The following is an 18,266-nucleotide window of genomic DNA, read 5'->3' as shown; positions in this document are numbered from 1 at the left end:
ACAGGAAACTGCAGGGCTGTGTCTAGACTGGCAAGTTTTTCCGGAAAATCATCTGCTTTTGTGGAAAAACTTGCCAGCTGTCTACACTGGCCGCTTGAATTTCCGGAAAAGCACTGACGATCTCATGTAAAATCATCAGTGCTTTTCCGGAAAAACTATGCTGCTCCCGTTCGGGCAAAAGTCTTTTTCCAAAAGACTTTTGTGCAAAAGGGCCAGTGTAGACAGCACAGTACTGTTTTCCGTGAAAAAGGCGATCGGGGCTTTTTTGCGGAAAACTGCGTCTAGTTTGGCCACGGACGCTTTCCCGCAAAAAGTGCTTTTGCGGAAAAGCATCCTGCCAATCTAGACGCGCTTTTCCGAAAATGCTTTTAACGGAAAACTTTTCTGTTAAAAGCATTTTCGGAAATTCATGCCAGAGTAGACGTAGCCCAGGTGGTTATGCCACGAAGGTGCATGTGGGGGAGCTGCACCCCCTGGGGCTGGGCATCGTGCGCCACTTCCCCCACACCCTGCGTGGGGGGGAATCTCACTGGTTCCCTTCACCAGCCCTTGGGGCAGGGGTGGGGTACAGCCCTTGAGGGTGACCAGATGTTCTGGTTTCAAAGCGATCGTCCCGATATTTGGGCCTTCTTCTTACATAGGTGCCAACCCCTCCCCCCATCGAGCTTCCCCCCACTCGTGCCCCTGTCGGGGGGGGGAGGTTTGCACTAGTGCCCCTCCCCCCGCTGGTGGGTTGATCCCGTGTCATGGGGGTTGCACCCAGCGCCCCTCCACACCCCTCCCCCCCCCCACACACACACAGAGCAAGGGCGGGGCTGCCGGCTCCTGGGTGCTATAAAGCGGCAGCGGCCCGCGTGCTCCTCCTCCCGCCATCGGCGCAACCCGGGCTCAGGTCAGTCCCGCCGCCGTCCCGCGTTGCCCGGGGACCACGGGGCTGCACGAGGGAGCCCGAGCCGCGCGCTGAGAGGGGCCCCGGCAGGGAGCGGGATGGGGGGGGGGTCGCTCTGCCACCCCCTGGCTCCTGCTGTCCCAGCGCGCGGGGCCGGACCCCGGGGGCTCCGTGCAGCGCGGGAGACCCGCGGACTGAGCTCCCCAGGCACGCGGGCTGCGCCACTCGGGTGGCCCCGTCCCCTCCTGCAAGGCGCAGCCCGGTGCCGCGCGCTAACGGGGCGCCTCTCGCTCCCCAGGACCAGGATTATGCCTGTTACGTGCCCCGCTTCCAAGCGACCGTCTATGGCCAGTCCGGGGCCGCGGAGAGTCGTGGCCTCAAGCACGTTTGACGAGCGGGCCGCGTTCAGAGAGTCCTGATCCAGCGGCGGTCCCCGGGTCCGGGGATAAGGTAACGCCTCCGTGTACCGGCTTCCGGCCTGCTGGCTGCGTGCCTGGATCAGAGCAGCCCCGCCGGGTCTGAGGCTCGGGGGTTTGGCTGCAGTTTCTGGCCAAAAAAAAGTGGCTGCGTTACTGATCTCTGTGTTACGCTCTGAGTCTCATGAATAGGGGAGTCCAGTAACGCCGAGTCGAATACCCCAGCGACTAGATGGCTGTGTCTATGTAACACCTGCCTGGAACTGAACCTGGCACCTCTGGAGCTTGGTGCCTGAGCAGTTACAGCTTGAGCTAAAAGCCAGCTGGCTTTCCTCTATGATTGTAGAGGAGACTCATTGGTTCTCTCAGTGGGCTAGTACACCACACCTAGTAGGTGTGCAGGTTACATATAGGTGTCTGTACCCCCTGTGGAAAGGTCTTTCTTCGAGAGCTCCATTTTCTAGCCTCGGTTGACCACCAGCCATGTTCCCAGAGCTACTTCAGGAGGCAGTAAAGCCTTATCCTCTTCTGTCACCCTGCTAATGGATGAAATATTCATTTAGGGTGGTAATTACCCTGTTTAGGAGAGACCTCGACAAGAAAAGCCTTGCTATCTGGAGGGTGACTCAGTGACAGTTCTCAGTTCCTGTTGACTCATCACTAGTCCTGACATAGTTGCAATGGGGAAAGCCACCCCTGCAGGAAAATCTCAGTGAAGGCCAACACGAGCCTGTCTGCACTGGGACCAGAAGTGCCCTACCCTACCTGTGCTCAGGGTTGGTGCTGCTAGAAGGCTGCTAGTGCAACTGTCTTCACTAGATTGACTTGTCTGAGAACCTTCTTTGAAACAGTGTTACACAGCTAAGACACTTAATTATTTTTAGAAGCATTCACTGGTGGCCCAGCTCCACTCCTGTTAGTCCTGGGAGCCCTTGCTAAAGGAGCAGAGGTAGATTAGTGCTCAGGAGTCTGGAAAAATGCCACTTCTAGACGACACTACAATTCCTACCATGCTACCAACACAGCCACCTGGCAGGTTGGTCTTCCAGAGTACAGGCAGTCCCCGACTTACGTCGGATCCGCACTTACGAACAGGGCTTTCTCGCCCCGGAGGTCGGGGCGAGAAAGCCCCGTTCGTAAGCTGCTCCGGTGCCCCTGGTCTGCTGGAGACGGTCTCCAGCAGACCAGGGGCACCGGGCGGGTTCCCGCGCTTCTGAGGCTTTGCCAGAGCAAAGCCTCAGAGGCGCGGGGAACCGCCGCTGCTGCCGCTTCAGTCCGGGAGCCTGTGGTCTGCTGGGGACGGTCCCCAGCAGACCACAGGCTCCCGGACTGAAGCGGCAGCAGCAGCGGTTCCCCGCGCCTCTGAGGCTTTGCTCTGGCAAAGCCTCAGAGGCGCGGGACCCCCCCGCGGCTGCGGTTTCAGTCCGGGAGCCTGTGGTCTGCTGGGGACGGTCCCCAGCAGACCACAGGCTCCCGGACTGAAGCGGCAGCAGCGGCGGTTCCCCGCGCCTCTGAGGCTTTGCTCTGGCAAAGCCTCAGAGGCGCGGGACCCCCCCGCGGCTGCGGTTTCAGTCCGGGAGCCTGTGGTCTGCTGGGGACCGTCCCCAGCAGACCACAGGCACCTGGACTGAAGCCGCAGCCGCGGCGGGGTCCCTCGCCTCTGAGGCTTTGCCAGAGCAAAGCCTCAGAGGCGCGGCACCCCGCTGCCGCTGCGGCTCTGCTCCCCGTGTCCCTGGTCTGCTGGGGGGGGGGGGGCGCAGCTAGTGTGCTCCCCTCCCCCCCCGCAGACCAGGCTTTTGTTTTGGACTCTGGGGCAGAGCAGCTGGGGCGCTGCCGATTGGTCCTGCAGCGCCCGCTCTGGGCACTACTGGACCAACCCGGCAGCACCCCAGCTGCTCTGCCCCAGGCGTCCCCAAGTCAGCTTCTGCTGAAACTGACCAGCACTGACTACAGAAAGCCCCAGGCAGAGTTGCTCTGCCCCGGGCTTCCTGGAATCAGCTGCTGATCAGTTTCAGCAGCAGCTGACTTGGGGACGCCTGGGGTTCTTAAGTTGATTCTGTATGTAAGTCAGAACTGGCGGTCAGTTTCAGCAGTGTCTGAATCTGGACGCCAGTTCCGACTTACATACAGATTCAACTTAAGAACAAACCTACAGTCCCTATCTTGTACGTAACCCGGGGACTGCCTGTATGTGGCTCCGAACTGTTACCTTCATCCTATCACAACTTTGCTGAAGTCCCTTGGGAAATGCCCAGACTGCATTTTGCCAGTATCTCTGAATGTATTAGATACTCCTGGGGGTTTTTTATGCAGGCTCACATAGGGGTATAGTTACACAGCTTTCAAGTCCCTGGGCTTGCATTGAGCTATGCTACTTAAAATGATTTTGTGCAGCTCAAAGTCAAACTGTTGAATTTTGATCCCTTATATTGATGGCTGGCCCACTAGGGAGTGGCTGTGTGTTGAAAGCTGTCTAATCACCACATCCTGGACAATGGGAGCTTGGTTTCTCTGCAGGTCACAGCCTAGCAGTAGGCGCATCCAATCACATCAAAGCTCTATGCTGGGCTGATGCATGTTGTGTCTACCCCATCAGTCACTAGGACAACAGTCTTTCAGCTGAACAAAATAAGCATTAATAATCTGGGTGGGGTGGAGGGGGCTGGCTAGTGATGTTGCTGCATGGGGAAGTGTTTGCTGCAACTGGCCAAATGATTCATCCTCATTTCCAGCTTGTGTGGGTTAATCGGGCTTAACTTGCCCCTGATCCTGACTGCTGTCCTAGAGACACATTTGCTTCCTCCGCCCTGACTTTGCACTGAGGCTGTGTACCTCAGCTTTACATATAGTGTCTTCATGCACACAAACTTGGAAGAACTCTTCTCCTGGTTCAAGCAACCAAAAATAAAAATGTCATCTTCACTATTGAATGAAAGCCTGGCTGGACAGACCCAGGATGTGGGCTGAGTTAGTGATGAAATCATCTATCACCAAAACTTTTTTAAACTTGAGACAATTAGTGACACTTCCCTATTTGCAAAATTCCTGCTCTCCAAAGCAGGGAAATGGATAGCTTAGGGCGTAGATTTTGCATGGCCCGGACAACAAAGACATGTACTAAATGCAGAGTGATGCCTATTTCCAGGGCTGGTCCTAACCAATTGGCGACTACCCAGCTCGCCTGTAGGGTTGCCAGATGGTTTCAAAAAAATACCAGACAAAAATTTGTCAAGCCAAAAAAAAAAACCCCCAGGGAAAATGGGGGGGGGGGGAGGCGAGAGGAGGGGGGGGGAAAAAAAAGGGACGGGGGAAGATTTGAGAGGTTGGGCTAAAATGACTGGCTCTGTCAGTGGCCCCTTGAAAATGGCAGTCCCGGGCAACCGTCCAGCTCGCCCACCCCTAAGACCAGCTCTGCCTATTTCATCACCCTGTGGAACAGCATTCAATGTGGGTCAGAGATGAGGGTATGTCTGTATAAACCTCCAAAAGATCCTAAATGCACACAGGATGGCTACGTCTACGCTACATTCTTCTTGTGCAAGAAGCCTTTTGAGCAAGAGTTTTTGTGCAAAAACTTCTTGCGCAAGAGCATGTCCATACCTCAAAGCACAAGAGAGCATCCATGCTGTATAGACACTCTTGTGCAAGAAGGCTCTGATGGCCATTCACAGAATGGCCATCAGAGCACTTGTGACTTTTTCCCATAGAGGTTTCTTGCACAAGAAACCCCTCTGGAGCATCCACACTTGCCTTTTTTCACAATAGCTGTAGTGCAAAAAGGAGTTATGCCTCATAAAAGGAGGTTTACCTACACTGGCAAAAGCCCCCTCTTCTGCTGTTTAATTACTGATTTACTTGCGCAAAAGTGTATTTGAGGTGTGGACGTTCCATGGGTTTTTGCACAAAACCCTTGCAGTATACGTGTAGCTGATAAGTTAAACTTAGCTAGTAACCTAATGAAGCAGTAATGCCTGCACTTCTCTTCATGCCAGATATTTAAATGCGTTTAATATCTCAAGTTGAGCATGGGAGCCAAATCAAGAAAGTGATGTGGACTAGTGATTAGAGCAGGGAATGATGAAGCCAGGTTTTCCGAGTCTCTTAGTCTCAGGTCTGCCATTAATTCTGACTCCATTTGCCCATCTCACAAATGGCTGGTATGAATGGCAAGAGCCCCCTGCCTGCCTCTTGCAGTGGGATACCAGTATCTCCACTTGGAATGGGAGTGGCTAGTATAAGGTGAATGGAACGCCAGAGGCCAGGGATGGAGTGATGTTAAAGTCTTGGTTGATGCAATGTAGAAAGTGGCCGAGTGTGGCCCAGATTTTAGACCTCTATTTACTGCTCTTGTTTTGCTTCCATCTAGACAGGGGCGGAGTCCGTTGGTCTACGTCGGAACGCAGCTTGTTCCCCTGCCACGCCTCGTGCATCCCTCAGTTTCTCCAGCGCCACCCAGAAGTTTGCAAAATGGTTGGATTCAAGCCCACCGATGTGCCCCCGACAGCCACAGTGAAGTTCCTAGGGGCTGGGACGGCTGCTTGCATCGCGGATCTGATCACCTTCCCCCTGGACACGGCAAAAGTTAGACTGCAGGTGAGACTTCTTGCAGGCACATGTACAGGGCCTGCAGTGCCTGCTCTGAGCTCAGGGCTGTTGTGGAAGATGTGGTTTGAGCTTTTGTTATGGCACGTTGCTGAGCAATGGCAGATGTGCCTTTGTGTGTCATCCATAGCTATGTCTGTTCTAAGCCTGCCAGCCCCAGCCAGTCCAGTAAATGTGCTAATATGTGGTCCCAACGAGTGACTCCATTGCTGCTTTCTTTAGGCAATAATGTCACAGTTTAATCCATTTCAGTGCAGATCCTAGTAGATATCAGTCTGAAATTTTCTCCCCCCCCCCCATTGTTCCTAATTACACCCCTTTGTACTGGCCCCTCTTTGGTGTGTATCCCTTTAATAATCTGTGGACTTGCCCAAGCTGCTCCTTGCGCCTTATATGCACAGCTTGGCCGTGCCATGCCTTTAGCCCTCTAGCTCTTCCTTCCAGCCGCGGGGCCAATCCTGCAATGGGCTGAGTGCTTCTTGTCAAGCACCGAGCGCACCCACAAGCCTTGCCGCTGCGAGTCACAGGAGCATGCGTCTCTCCAAAAGTCCTTTGGATTGGAGGAGGGGGAAACGAAAGCTGCTGTGTTGCTGGCTCAGGCGTTAGAAGCTTTCATTGGCCTTGAGGGAAAGGCTGCAGGGGCCTCAATGGACTCATTGGGCTGGGCTCTTGGTGCAAACCTGGCTTGGGCCAGTGGGGCTCTAATGAGACTGGCTTTTGCACTTGGCCTAGATTTGGGGGGATGGGGCATCATTCATATTAAGGCCAGCAGCAGGCCACTTGCTATGGGCCCAGGTGGGCAGTTGCTCTTTCCCCTCCTCCCCCCGCAGACTTTTCAGAAGTCATTTAAATTTAATCTAATGACCCTTTGTCTGGGCCACTGGAAATTGGTTCTGATCCAGCCCGTTCGTGTTCTAAGCTTGTGCTACTGTCAGATGCGCCTGAGGCAGCGGGGGCCACCCCAACTCACAGCTTTTCTTGCAATTTCTGCTTTAACCACCAAGGACCCGAAGGTGCAGTCCAGCCCCGGTCTCCAGGACGGAAAGGCGGATCGCACGTCAATGCAGGCGTCTCGTGGGCTGGGGTAGTGAGTTGGGCCAGAACCCCAATCACTGTAAAGCCTCTTCATCCCATTCTCTCCTGTACAGATCCAAGGAGAGACCAGGTCAGCAGGTAGCACACATGCTGTTCAGTACAAAGGTGTCTTTGGCACCATTGCCACCATGGTGAGGACGGAAGGTCCCAGGAGCCTGTACAATGGCCTGGTGGCTGGGCTCCAGCGTCAGATGAGCTTTGCATCAGTCCGTATCGGGTTGTACAACTCGGTGAAGCAGTTCTACACTAAAGGGTCTGACAGTGAGTGCCTGCTAGCCTGAGAACTTGGTGTGGGCCTCTGTCTCCCTCTAGTGGTTGGGGTGTATAAAGGTTTGCCTCTGTGGTGGCCTCCGAGCAAATGGACCAGGTCCTCTAGCTCAAGCAATAACAGCTCATGGTCTGATCCAGAGGTTGTGGGTTCTCCCCCTGTCTCAGAGGGAGTCGTGCGTATCTGTTGTAATGGGTTCAGCTGTACTGAAATTAACTCCTGTTGCGACCAGATGAGTGTCCCAAGTGGGGCCTGTGTATTTATGGGCACTGTGCTAGACCGCCAATAAGGGAGTCTCTTAGGGGCTCAGCAACTTGTATTGCTGCTTGTGATAATTGCCGCACAAGGGCTTTGAGTCCCTAACACTGAGAGTAAGGGTGGCTTTGTGGCGAAGGCCCAGGGAGGTGGGAGGTTTGGGAGCCATTCTCCATGGCATTAGGCTAAGTCATTTAAACCCTCCATTGCCTCCCTTTCTCTTAGTGGGGACAACAAAACTCCTCCCTCAATGTGTAAGGGGCTCCACTTCTGGGGAGTAGAGCAGGCTAGAAAACCATTACCCATTGGTTAAAGGGCTAGTCTGGGCCATGGGAGACCAGTGTCAGGTTCTTCTGTCACAGGCTCAGTGTGTGACATCTGCCCACAGGGTAACAGCCCTGCCCCGCCTTTAAAGTCCAAGGCTCCTTTGGGTTAACTTGATCTTCCTCTTTCTGGTCTCACTCGATTCCCTGCTGTTTTCTAGATGCTGGCATAGGTAGCCGACTCCTGGCTGGCTGCACCACAGGAGCAATGGCGGTGGTTGTCGCCCAGCCAACAGATGTGGTGAAAGTGAGGTTCCAGGCCCAGGCTCGAGTGGAGAGTGGCAGGCGATACCAAGGGACTTTGGATGCCTATAAGACCATTGCCAAGGAGGAGGGAGTCAAGGGGCTGTGGAAAGGTTGGTGCAGTTACAGAACCCTGCATGCAAGGGGCTGGTTCTATAGCAACACTGGGTATGTCTACACTGTTTTTAATAAAAAAAGAGCAGTGGCTCCTCTCAGAGCCTAGGTCAGCCGACTCAGCCTGACAATATGGGACTAAAGAGCAGTGTAGACGTTCCTACTCCGGTGCCGAGACCTGCCCCATCACAGGATTCTAGCCTGAACAGGTGGGTCTACACTGTTTTTATCCCCATCGTCCAACTCTGTTGACATTAGCATCTGAGACTCACTGCTGGGAGTTTTGCAGTGTAGACTTACTCAAAGAATCTGTTTTGCTGACAGTTTTTTTTTTCCTTGTTCTGCAGGAATATCCCCCAACATAGCCCGTAATGCGATTGTGAATTGCACTGAATTGGTGACCTATGACATAATAAAGGACACGCTGCTCAAACACAACCTCATGACAGGTGGGTGTCGCAGGCTCCCTGGAAACTCAGGGTTGCCACGGAGCCTGGGTATGATTATTGCCAGATGCTGAGTGCTTTCAGCTCAAACTTCACTGGGTAGCGCGGAAGCTAACTGCCAGCCAGGCGTAGATATATGCAGAGCTAACTCTGACTGAGGACATGGGCTCCTGCTCCTAAAAGGCATGAGATTGCTTGGTGCAGGCTGGACTGCACTAGCAGATGTTACTCTGGCATGACGTGGCACCCTTGCCTTAGGACTGTTGCAATCACTGGAAGATCAGGCTTTCCTTAGACACACTAAAGATTGCACAGGTGAAATGACCAACCCGCTTGCTATGGCATTAGCTGAAGTGGGTGTTAGGCTTATTCTCCTGCTGGTGAATTCTCCCCTGTGATTGCTGCTGGCGCAGAGTGGGATAAAGAAATGTTCCCAAGCCACAAGGGGCTAACGGAGCCAGTCCTTGGCTGCTGTGGGGGGCTGGGGAGGGTGCTGGCTGGGAGAGCTATGTAGCAGCAGATCCATTGGCTAAAGGAGCTCACCAGCCAGGTGCGAGAGGCATGCACGGAATGCAAGTACTTCCCCTCACTCCTTGCTAGTCCAGGAACGGGATGAAAAGCAAGCCACATCCCAGAGCGCACGGCTGCTGCCCGCCCTACCCTCTCAAAATGGCGCCCTTGATCCCATGGCACTGTGCTCCTGCCAGACTTCCAGAAAGTCCTGTGGAACTGCACCAGGCGGGAGAGGTCAGGGTTTGCCCCTGAAGCGCATACTGCCTGGCCTGATGCTGTGCCTTGTCCCCTGGCGAATGCTCTAGTGGTGCTAGATTAGCCCCCAGGCAGCTGTGAGCCAGGTCACTGACACATCTGGCTCAGCCCCCCATCTCCTCTCTGTCTGGCAGATAACCTCCCGTGTCACTTCACCTCTGCCTTCGGGGCTGGCTTCTGCACCACGCTCATTGCTTCCCCCGTGGATGTAGTGAAGACCAGATACATGAACTCTGTCCCTGGCCAGTATGGCAGTGCCATCAGCTGTGCCCTCACCATGCTGAGGAAGGAGGGGCCCGTGGCTTTCTACAAAGGGTGAGTGGAGAATCCTAGCACTTGGTCACACTATGCTAGTGACCTTCCATAGGGCTGCACTGGTGCAGCTGCATCCCGGCACCTGCCACAGAAATGCAGCCACCTCTGGTGTGGGTCCCAGGTGCACAGCAAAGCTCTGCACCGAGACAGCAAGTGGAAATAGTCCCGCCTAGGGAAGCTGTGAGTAGTGGGGAGTTTTAAAACCTTGGGCAAGAGAATGGTTCTGCTTGAAGTGTCTAAAGCCCTTGGGTCAAAGTGCAGGCTGCTCCCATGACCAACTAATGCATCAGGGCTGAACTGATCCTGAGGGAGGGGGAGGGAAAGGAAGAGACTGGAGCCATGCTAGGAGGGATCTGTTTCCAGGGTGACAAGCTCTTCGGGAGTGAATCTGGAGACCAGTGGCTGAGTTGAGGGGGCAGTTGTAGTCTGCAAAGGAACCATGTGCAAGGCTTGTCCCTGATTGTAGATCTGCTCTTAAGTCAGGGGCCACTGATTGTGTAACGCCTGAGTAAACCAGCAGCGTGAGCCCCGTGGAGCTGGCCCGGCCGCTGGAGCACCAGCTGGACTCTTCTCTTTACACTTCATCAACAGAACCCTGGAGGCAAAGGGCTGTCACTGGTGTGACTGGGAATAACTCAGCCTACTGTGCAGGGGAGGTGTCATGTGGGAAGGGTCTGGCTTGACACAGATTCCAGGTTTGCTGTCAGCACTGCAAACTCAGACCATCTTGCTTAGAAACTGAACCTGTTTGACCTGAAAACTAATGTACGTGGAGCTCCAGTTCTAGTCTGAGCGCTGAACTGCACTCGGAGGGTTCTGCTTCCATGTAGCTTGGTCAGATCAGTTCCTTGCTGAAGAATCACTTGGGTTCACATCAGCTTATCTCACCATGCACCTGCAGCAGATACATGCAGGGGAGTGACCCAAAAGCAGAAATGCAGGACATCCTAACCCAGGGCCCTAGCTCTGATTTCTTCTCCCCTCTCGCTCTAGGTTCATGCCCTCGTTCCTGCGGCTGGGATCCTGGAACGTGGTGATGTTTGTGACCTACGAACAGCTGAAACGTGCCATGATGGCTGCCCGCAGCTCCTGGGAGGCCCCTTCCTGAGCCTGCTGATTGGTGCCATTTACATCCGCTGGCGCTGTCTGTCCTGGCGGCTCTCTCTCCAAGATTGTCTCCGGACTCTTCTGAAATGCCTTCGGGTCTCCAGCCTGTCAGCTTCCAGACTCTGAACACTTGATTCCTGTTCACCTTGAACAAAGCTTGGCCTGGAAACCTCTTGTTAATGAGGCAGGAGAGGAGACTTAGCTGTGGTCCACAGTGAGTGGAAGCAGGAGCCTCCTCTGCCCTAGTAGTGAATGTGGTGATGGTTTAAAAATTCACAAATCCCAATTGAATGGCAAGTTTTCTTTCTCCAAATTAGAAGGGCAAATGTAACATTTCCCAGTGCCAAGGGCTGACAGAGCTAGGATGGCGTGACCTTCTGAGCCATTATGTGGGAGAGGTGCTAGAGTTAGCAGCTGGTATGTAGCAGAGCCCCACAGCAACAGCCAGCCCTGTTACTGACAAAATCCCTCAATCCGGAAAATGCTGGTCTAGAGCTTTGTGCAGCAGCTGTTCTGGGGATAGTCAAGGACTATGTAAGGATTCCAGGGCAGTGATGCTGGAATATTGGGGAGGAAGGTTGGTGGTTTTTTAAAGTCCTAGTAACTATTTATTTTTTAAATTAAAGTGGAGAAAATGTGGTTCTGCTCCTCACGCCTCAACTCTCCTGCTGTAACTTTGTTTTGGTAGGACAGCAATTCTGTGGTGGAGCAATGAACACACGTGTTTCATGTCTTAAAATAAAGCTGGAGTCCAACACTTCGTCTGTGCCTTGTGAACTTAATTTGCTGAGGAAAGACCTGGTCTACTGACTTTTGCTCATAATAGACTAGGCCTTTATGCATGGTCCTTGTCATTCAATCTATGGAACTCCTTGCCAGAAGATGTTAAGACCAGGACTCTTAACAGGATTTTAAAAAGAGCTAGATAAATTCATGGTGGATAGGTCCATTAATGGACCTATTAGCCAGGATAAGTGGGAATGGTCTCCCTAGCCTGTCAGAGGCTGGGAATGGGCAACAGGGGTGGAGTAATTTGATTGCCTGTTCTGTTCATTCCCTGTGGGGCACCTGGAATGGCCACTGTCAGGAGACAGGACACTAGGCTAAATGGACCTTTGGTCTGACCTAGTGTGGCTGTTATGTTCCTGGTCAGAAGCTGCTGTGGTCTCTCGGTCCTGAATGGGGCACCTTCAAGCTTCTGTGGGGTGCACCTCTCTTTAAAAAGGCGCCACTGAAAACCTTGTTAATCCAGCTGTTTCTATGCTTCCATTACAGGCAGTCCCCAAGTTACGCGGATCTGACTTATGTCGGATCCGCAGTTACGAACGGGGCTTTTCTCCCCCTGGAGGACGGGAGCGGCGGGACACCCAGATGCGCCGCGGTCCGCCACCCCCGTCCTCCGGGGCGAGAAAAGCTGCTCCCCGTCTCCCTGGTCTGCAGTGAGACGGGGAGCAAAGGCTTGGAGCACGCCCGCAGCGGGACAGCCCAGGCGCGCCTGGACTGTCCCGCTGCCCGCGTGCTCTGTGGCTTTGCTCCGCATCTCCCAGGTCAGCAGACCAGGGAGACGGAGCAAAGCCGTGGAGGACTTGGGCATCCCGCCACCCCCCCCACCCCTCCCTGGTCTGCTGCGGGGGGGGGGGGTGCAGCTAGTGTCTCCCCCCCCCCCCCCCAGCAGACCAGGCTTTTCTTGCCTACCCCTGGGGCAGCTCCGGACCAACCCGGCAGCACCCCAGCTGCTCTGCCCCAGGTGTCCTGATTCAGCCGCTGCTGGTCAGTTTCAGCAGCGGCTGAATCAGGACGCCTGGGACAGAGCAGCTGGGGTGCTGCTGGGTTGCACCAGTAGCGCCAAGGAGCCGCGCTACTGGAGCAACCCAGCAGCACCCCAGCTGCTCTGCCCCAGGCGTCCCCAAGTCAGCCGCTGCTGAAACTGACCAGCGGCTGACTACAGGAAGCCCGAGGCAGAGTTGCTCTGCCCCAGGCTTCCTGGAATCAGCCGCTGATCAGTTTCAGCAGCGGCTGACTTGAGGACGCCTGGGTTTCTTAAGTTGAATCTGTATGTAAGTCAGAACTGGCGTCCAGATTCAGCCGCGGTTGAAACTGATCAGTTTCAGCAGCGGCTGGCGCCAGTTCCGACTTACATACAGATTCAACTTAAGAACAAACCTACAGTCCCTATCTTGTACGTAACCCGGGGACTGCCTGTACTGGTATCTGAGCTCCTTGACATCACCATTCGAACGCAAAAGCAACATGGCCAAAGCACCTTTTGTGAACCATGCTCTATCAGGCCTGCTCTGAAACTTCAGCTCTAGTCTCTGTGCTGTGGGTTCTTCTATTCTCTAACTTTCAGCAGCTGCCCCTCAATATGTGCATGCTGATCAACTCATTTTGCTATCGCTGGATTAAAGACATAGATGAAACACCTCTCAGTAGCATCTCCTGCCCAAACAGCCAGGCTTGGAGCTGGTGCTCTGCAGGTCATAGTGAGCCTCTGTCAGATTAAGGGGTCAGGCAACTGCTGTGACCCTAAAAGTGTTCTCTTTTTAGGAGTTCAATTTCAGGGCACTGCAGGAGTGGCTCAGTGCAGCTGCCATAGTTAATTGGGATGCTAGGACACAGCAAGGGGACAGCTGATGAAGAGGGAACAGATTTAAAGCTGATGGAAATAAGGTGATGTGCAGTAACACTGGAGAAAGCTCACAAGATGGTGGTGCTACTAGAAACTGATGATGGCAATGAATATCCAGTGATGGTATGTGGGAATAATTGACTAGAGCAGACTAATGCTTATCTGCCCTAGAAAGAAGAGTCTGGCTCACTTGTGATTCCACAAACCAGCCATGAGCTTTAACACCACCCTGTGCCTTGCTCCCCATCCCATTGTCCAATGAGAGGAGTTCAGATGATAAAAACGTCGGACTCCTTGTCATACTTCCCTTTTTCTGCCCACAGGCAGATCAAGCAACTCCCAGAGGGGACTGTTAGCATGGGCTGGTGATTCTCTGACTGTTGGGATGATTGAGGGATATATGCACAGAACACATGACACTCCAAAGATGGATGAGCAGGACTGCCAGTGAGGGACACAGTCAGGGAAGTAGCCCAAATTCTTCCCTTGCAGACTGTATCTTCCTATAGAAAGTCTGTCTAGGCACAATCCCCATCCATATAAGTATCCACCCTACCATGACTGACTCTATTAATCTTCCCATGGGGGATGCACCCAAACACTTACTCCCTAACACCTAAAAACTCACCTGCCTGAATCTGGATCCCTGCTAGTTACGTACTGTATGTATCTCGTGACTGCCTAAGCGAGGCTTTTAACTTGATAATCCAGGCATGGTCCTAGATGGACAGAGCCTTTCCTCTAAATTTGCAGAACATGAATTTTGATTTCAAACGTTAGCTTTGATCATTTTACTGCTGCGCCCTAGATTAGCACACTGTCTCCTGCACTGACAGGAGCTTTTTTTGCTCATTTCTCCCCAAATCATGCTACTACTCTAGCACTGTAACAGGGCTACTTCTACATTGGCATGATTTTGCACAAGAACTCTATTGCGGAAGAGTTCTTGTGCAAAAATTCTTCCAGAAGAGAACGTCTACACTGGCATGTGCCTTTGTGTGAGAGATGTGCTTTTGCGCAAGAGCATCCATGCCAGTGTAGATGCTCTCTTGCACAAGAAAGCTCTAATGGCCATTTTAACCATAGGGCTTTCTTGCACAAGAAATTCATGTTGCCTGTCTACATTGGCCTCTTGCACAAGAACAGTTGTGCAAGAGGGCTTAGTCCTGAGCAGGGACACCATAGTTCTTGCGCAAGAAGCCCTGATTTAATACATTAGAATGTCAGTGTTCTTGCACAAGAACTCGTGGCCAGTGTAGACAGGCAGCAAGTTTTGGCGCAAAAGCGGCTGCTTTTGCTCAAGATCACGCCAATGTAGACAGCCCTAGAGAAAAAGGGCTTGGGGTAATCTCAAGGCAGACTCAAAGGGCTTGGTAGAAAACCCATGTGTTTTACTTAAATGGACTTCAAACCTCATTTAGTTAAACCCCATATTGGTTTGATCCTGGCTTACAGCACAGCTTGCATCTTCTGGATGTAATGTGCAAAAGGAGGCACATGCCATGTAAGTACTGGCTTGATACCAAGGCTGCTAATGGACACACCTTAAAGCTGTAGCTACTGGCTCTGTAACCATCATCTGAAATGAGAGCAGCAAATGATCCTGCATGAGTCTCTGGCAGATGCTTCTTTTATGAGACTGTTGTAATCAATGTTTGCAGCTAACCAGCCCCTTAGCTAACCTGTAACTACTAGAATGATAGGAGGTAGGGCTGGAATAGGTGATGAGGTGGAGGTAGGGCTGTGAAGAGTCATCAAGTCCAGCCCCCTGTGCAGGCACATCCAAGCACACCAGTCACTCACTCCTAATGCTCCAATTCTGTGCCACTGCAGCCAAGGTGAGCAAGTCAGGCCTGGCTGGCTGGACATGCCAGCAGGAGCTGTAAACTCCAGGGGACAGGGCAAACAAATCTGGGGGAGGTGCAATGGGTTGGCAGCTAATGCCCAGCAGCAGGAGCAAGGGGTAGTTAATACATCATGTGATCTTGAGCAAGTAAAAGCTCATTAGTCTGTAGTGGGGTGTAAATGGGATAGCCCCTCCCCTGGGAGGCCTGGGTTAGGAGGGGCGGTTTCTGCAAAGTGCTTTGAGAGCCTCAGCTGGATGCTGTTGTAGGGTAAGAACTGATGTCTGCATTTCTGACTCACACAAGGGGCTCTGGAGCACAGCGAACCTACTTCTAGCCTGCACCCATCCCCTCACAGAAACAGCACTCAGCCTGCATCCCCTCCTACATCTCAACCCCTGCCCCATCCCAGAGCCTGCACCCAGACTCCCTGCCAGAGCCTGCATTCATCTCCCTGTCCTGCACCCCCAGATGCCATCCCAGAGTCTGCACCCCAATCCTCTGCCCCAGCAGTGGCAGTAATAGCAGCGCTCAGCTGTGACTGCACAGTGAAAACAGGAGCTGCAGTGGTGCTGCCAAGATGCCTTGCAAACAGAGCTATTTTCATGAGGGGTGGGGTTTGGGGGGTCTTGCTTTGCCTTTAACTGGGGTGCTGGGCAGGAAGGCTCAAATCAGGGTGGCTGGACCTGTGTGAGTTAAAGGAGCAGTGGGAACGGGCCGCCCAGCCCAGTAAGCAGCAGGTGAGTGGTTGAGCTGCTATCTCAGTCATGGGGGTAAAAGGTGAGAGTTAGTCACAGTAACCTGTAGGGAGTGTAGTTGGAGCTGCTGAGCCCCTCCCATAAGGGTCAGTGCCAGTTTACAGGTGGGAACCTGAGCCACAGATAGGAACTGACACTCCCAAAGTCACAGGAAGTGGCCCCCGAGGTGAGGCCTAGCGTGGTGCTGTACCTCCGCAGTGAGCCTTGTGCTCTCAGCACAAAGGCAGGGGTCCCACTGACAACAAGGCTGTTGGGTTTGTTGGTGCCCTGCCAACACGTCCAATTCAACCCCTAAGGATGATCCCGCAGTGGCAGGAGCTGACCTCAGGAACTAGTTCCGAGCTGCAGAGGCCTTGCTAGCTCCGTATCCTGACACCAGATGGTTCAGAGACTGGCATAAACAACCGCACAGTAGCAGATGGGGGTCAGGTCCCCACCTGTAAACTGACACTGACCCTTGTGGGAGGGGCTCAGCATGATATCGGCTATTGTGATCTCGACACGTTAGAAACTGGCCTAACCTGATGCATAAGGTGCCATGTGGGAAGGGATATCATGTTGCTTTCATTGATTATAGCATCGCAGGCCATTCTTGTTATGCAGCTACGTGTCCAATCCCCATTTGGAACCCTACCAAGTTCTTGGTCTCAGTAACTTCCTGTTGCAGTGAGTTCCACAGTCTAAAGACATGTGGAAAATGTACTTTCTCTGATCAGTTTTGCCCCCTTTTGACTATCTCCTTGTAAACGATGCAAGCAGTTCTTGTTAGTAACCATCCCTTTTGCCTTGCCTCTTCAACTGTCAGGGACCAGGGGGACAGAAGTAGAGTATGTAAAAAGTCCTGGGGGGAGGGGCACCTTCCATTGCCACTAAGCAGAATTCTCGCTGACTGGCGTGCCCCCAAGTTCCCACTCCCAACTTTTCTCCCGAGCGCCTGTAAAACACCACTGCCTCCACTAAGCCACTTTTCAAGCAGCAATAACTGCTGTAAGCATCACTGGATTTACACTGCTTCTACCCAGTTACAGGGCACACAGCATAACTACAGGCTTTGACACCACACTGGATTTAGCCCTTTGAACTGTGAAGAAGCAGAAATACTCCCCTCTCCCCAAAACAGAATGTCTGCTCCACCTCTGCCCCCCTAACAAGGCCCCTGGCAGAGCCACAGGAGGGGAGGAGGGACAGGATGGAAACCAGGCCAGGGCAAGGAGACATCTGCTTGGTGCTGAGCAGAGGGAGGGCAGCAGCACCTGAGTGGTGGGCGGTGGTGTGATTTCTGCCTGTGTTTTGGGGGTGGGGATTTCCAGTGCTAAGGCCAGCACTAGGCCAAGGGGTGGGTAGTGGCTCTCCTGCCCTTTAGGTAACAAACCTTCCAACAAGGGGAAAGAAAGGTGTTTCTTTCTCTGCATGGCACTGCACTTTGCACCCTGCTTCAACCACTACAGAAATGCAGCCACCTCTAGGGAGGAACATGGCGGCTCTTTAGCTAAGCACAGTATCCCTCCAAACCGCGGTGTAGGACTGAAGATGAAGAACACTGTGTGGGGAGGAATTTAATATGGCCAGGCCAGCCAGGTTCCCTGCTGTTATAAAAAGTGCTGCAGCGCTTTATCCGGCACCGGCAGTGCAGAGCTCAGTTTTGTGTTTTGTCCATACCTTGGGTGAGTCTCTCATTGCCCTTTCAGGCAGTCATTGAAGTGACCGTTTCAAGACTGTGCAGTGGGAGAGCCATTGAGAACATCAATAACATACAGCAGAGATGGGCAACCAAGGCCATAGAATGTGCCGCATAAGTGGCCCTCCATCTCAGCGGGCCGCAGGTGGGCAACCTGCAGCATGGGGCCCACAAGGGTTCTGCCTACAGCCCACGCATCTCCTCTCTTCCCCTTTCCCCCACTCCTCTCACGCACTGGAGCCCCACACTTCCTACTCCTCCCCCTCCCTCCCTCCCAGCATTTTCAGAGTGCCCTGAATCTGCCGATTTGCATTCCTCCCCCTCCATCCCAAAGCCCGAACAGCCACAATCAGTTGATTCATGGTATTCAGGGGGAGGAACAGAGCACCAATCAGGCCATTCCAGTGCCCCAGTGTGCAGGAGGTGCATGGGAGAGAGGGGAGACTGGGGTCAACAGGCCACATTCGGTCCATGGGCCACAGGTTGCCCACCACTGATATACAACCAACATGATGA

The 18,266-nt window shown here is 53.3% G+C and overlaps 1 protein-coding gene across 1 annotated transcript; it reads left to right on the top strand.

Moving 5' to 3' along the window:
* The first annotated feature begins 773 nt into the window (after positions 1-773).
* LOC102459166 (dicarboxylate carrier UCP2) lies at positions 774-11,601 on the top strand. The gene is made up of 8 exons (XM_075919588.1): positions 774-892; positions 1,188-1,339; positions 5,672-5,898; positions 7,056-7,263; positions 8,010-8,204; positions 8,553-8,654; positions 9,554-9,734; positions 10,728-11,601. The coding sequence occupies exons 3-8, from the start codon at positions 5,773-5,775 to the stop codon at positions 10,840-10,842; spliced, it is 927 nt and encodes a 308-aa protein (XP_075775703.1). The 5' UTR covers positions 774-892; positions 1,188-1,339; positions 5,672-5,772; the 3' UTR covers positions 10,843-11,601.
* The last annotated feature ends 6,665 nt before the right edge of the window (positions 11,602-18,266 follow it).

This window comes from Pelodiscus sinensis, chromosome 1 (genome assembly GCF_049634645.1).
Source record: "Pelodiscus sinensis isolate JC-2024 chromosome 1, ASM4963464v1, whole genome shotgun sequence".
Lineage (NCBI taxonomy): Eukaryota > Metazoa > Chordata > Testudines > Trionychidae > Pelodiscus > Pelodiscus sinensis.
This window is presented reverse-complemented; position numbering and strand designations above follow the sequence as displayed.

Bases quoted from the DNA above. Each gene is read 5' to 3' on its own strand.
- LOC102459166 (XM_075919588.1), top strand. From the start codon at position 5,773: ATGGTTGGATTCAAGCCCACCGATGTGCCCCCGACAGCCACAGTGAAG. The intron at 7,264-8,009 runs GTGAGTGCCTGC...GCTGTTTTCTAG, and splicing joins CTACACTAAAGGGTCTGACA to ATGCTGGCATAGGTAGCCGA. The intron at 9,735-10,727 runs GTGAGTGGAGAA...CTCTCGCTCTAG, and splicing joins CCCGTGGCTTTCTACAAAGG to GTTCATGCCCTCGTTCCTGC.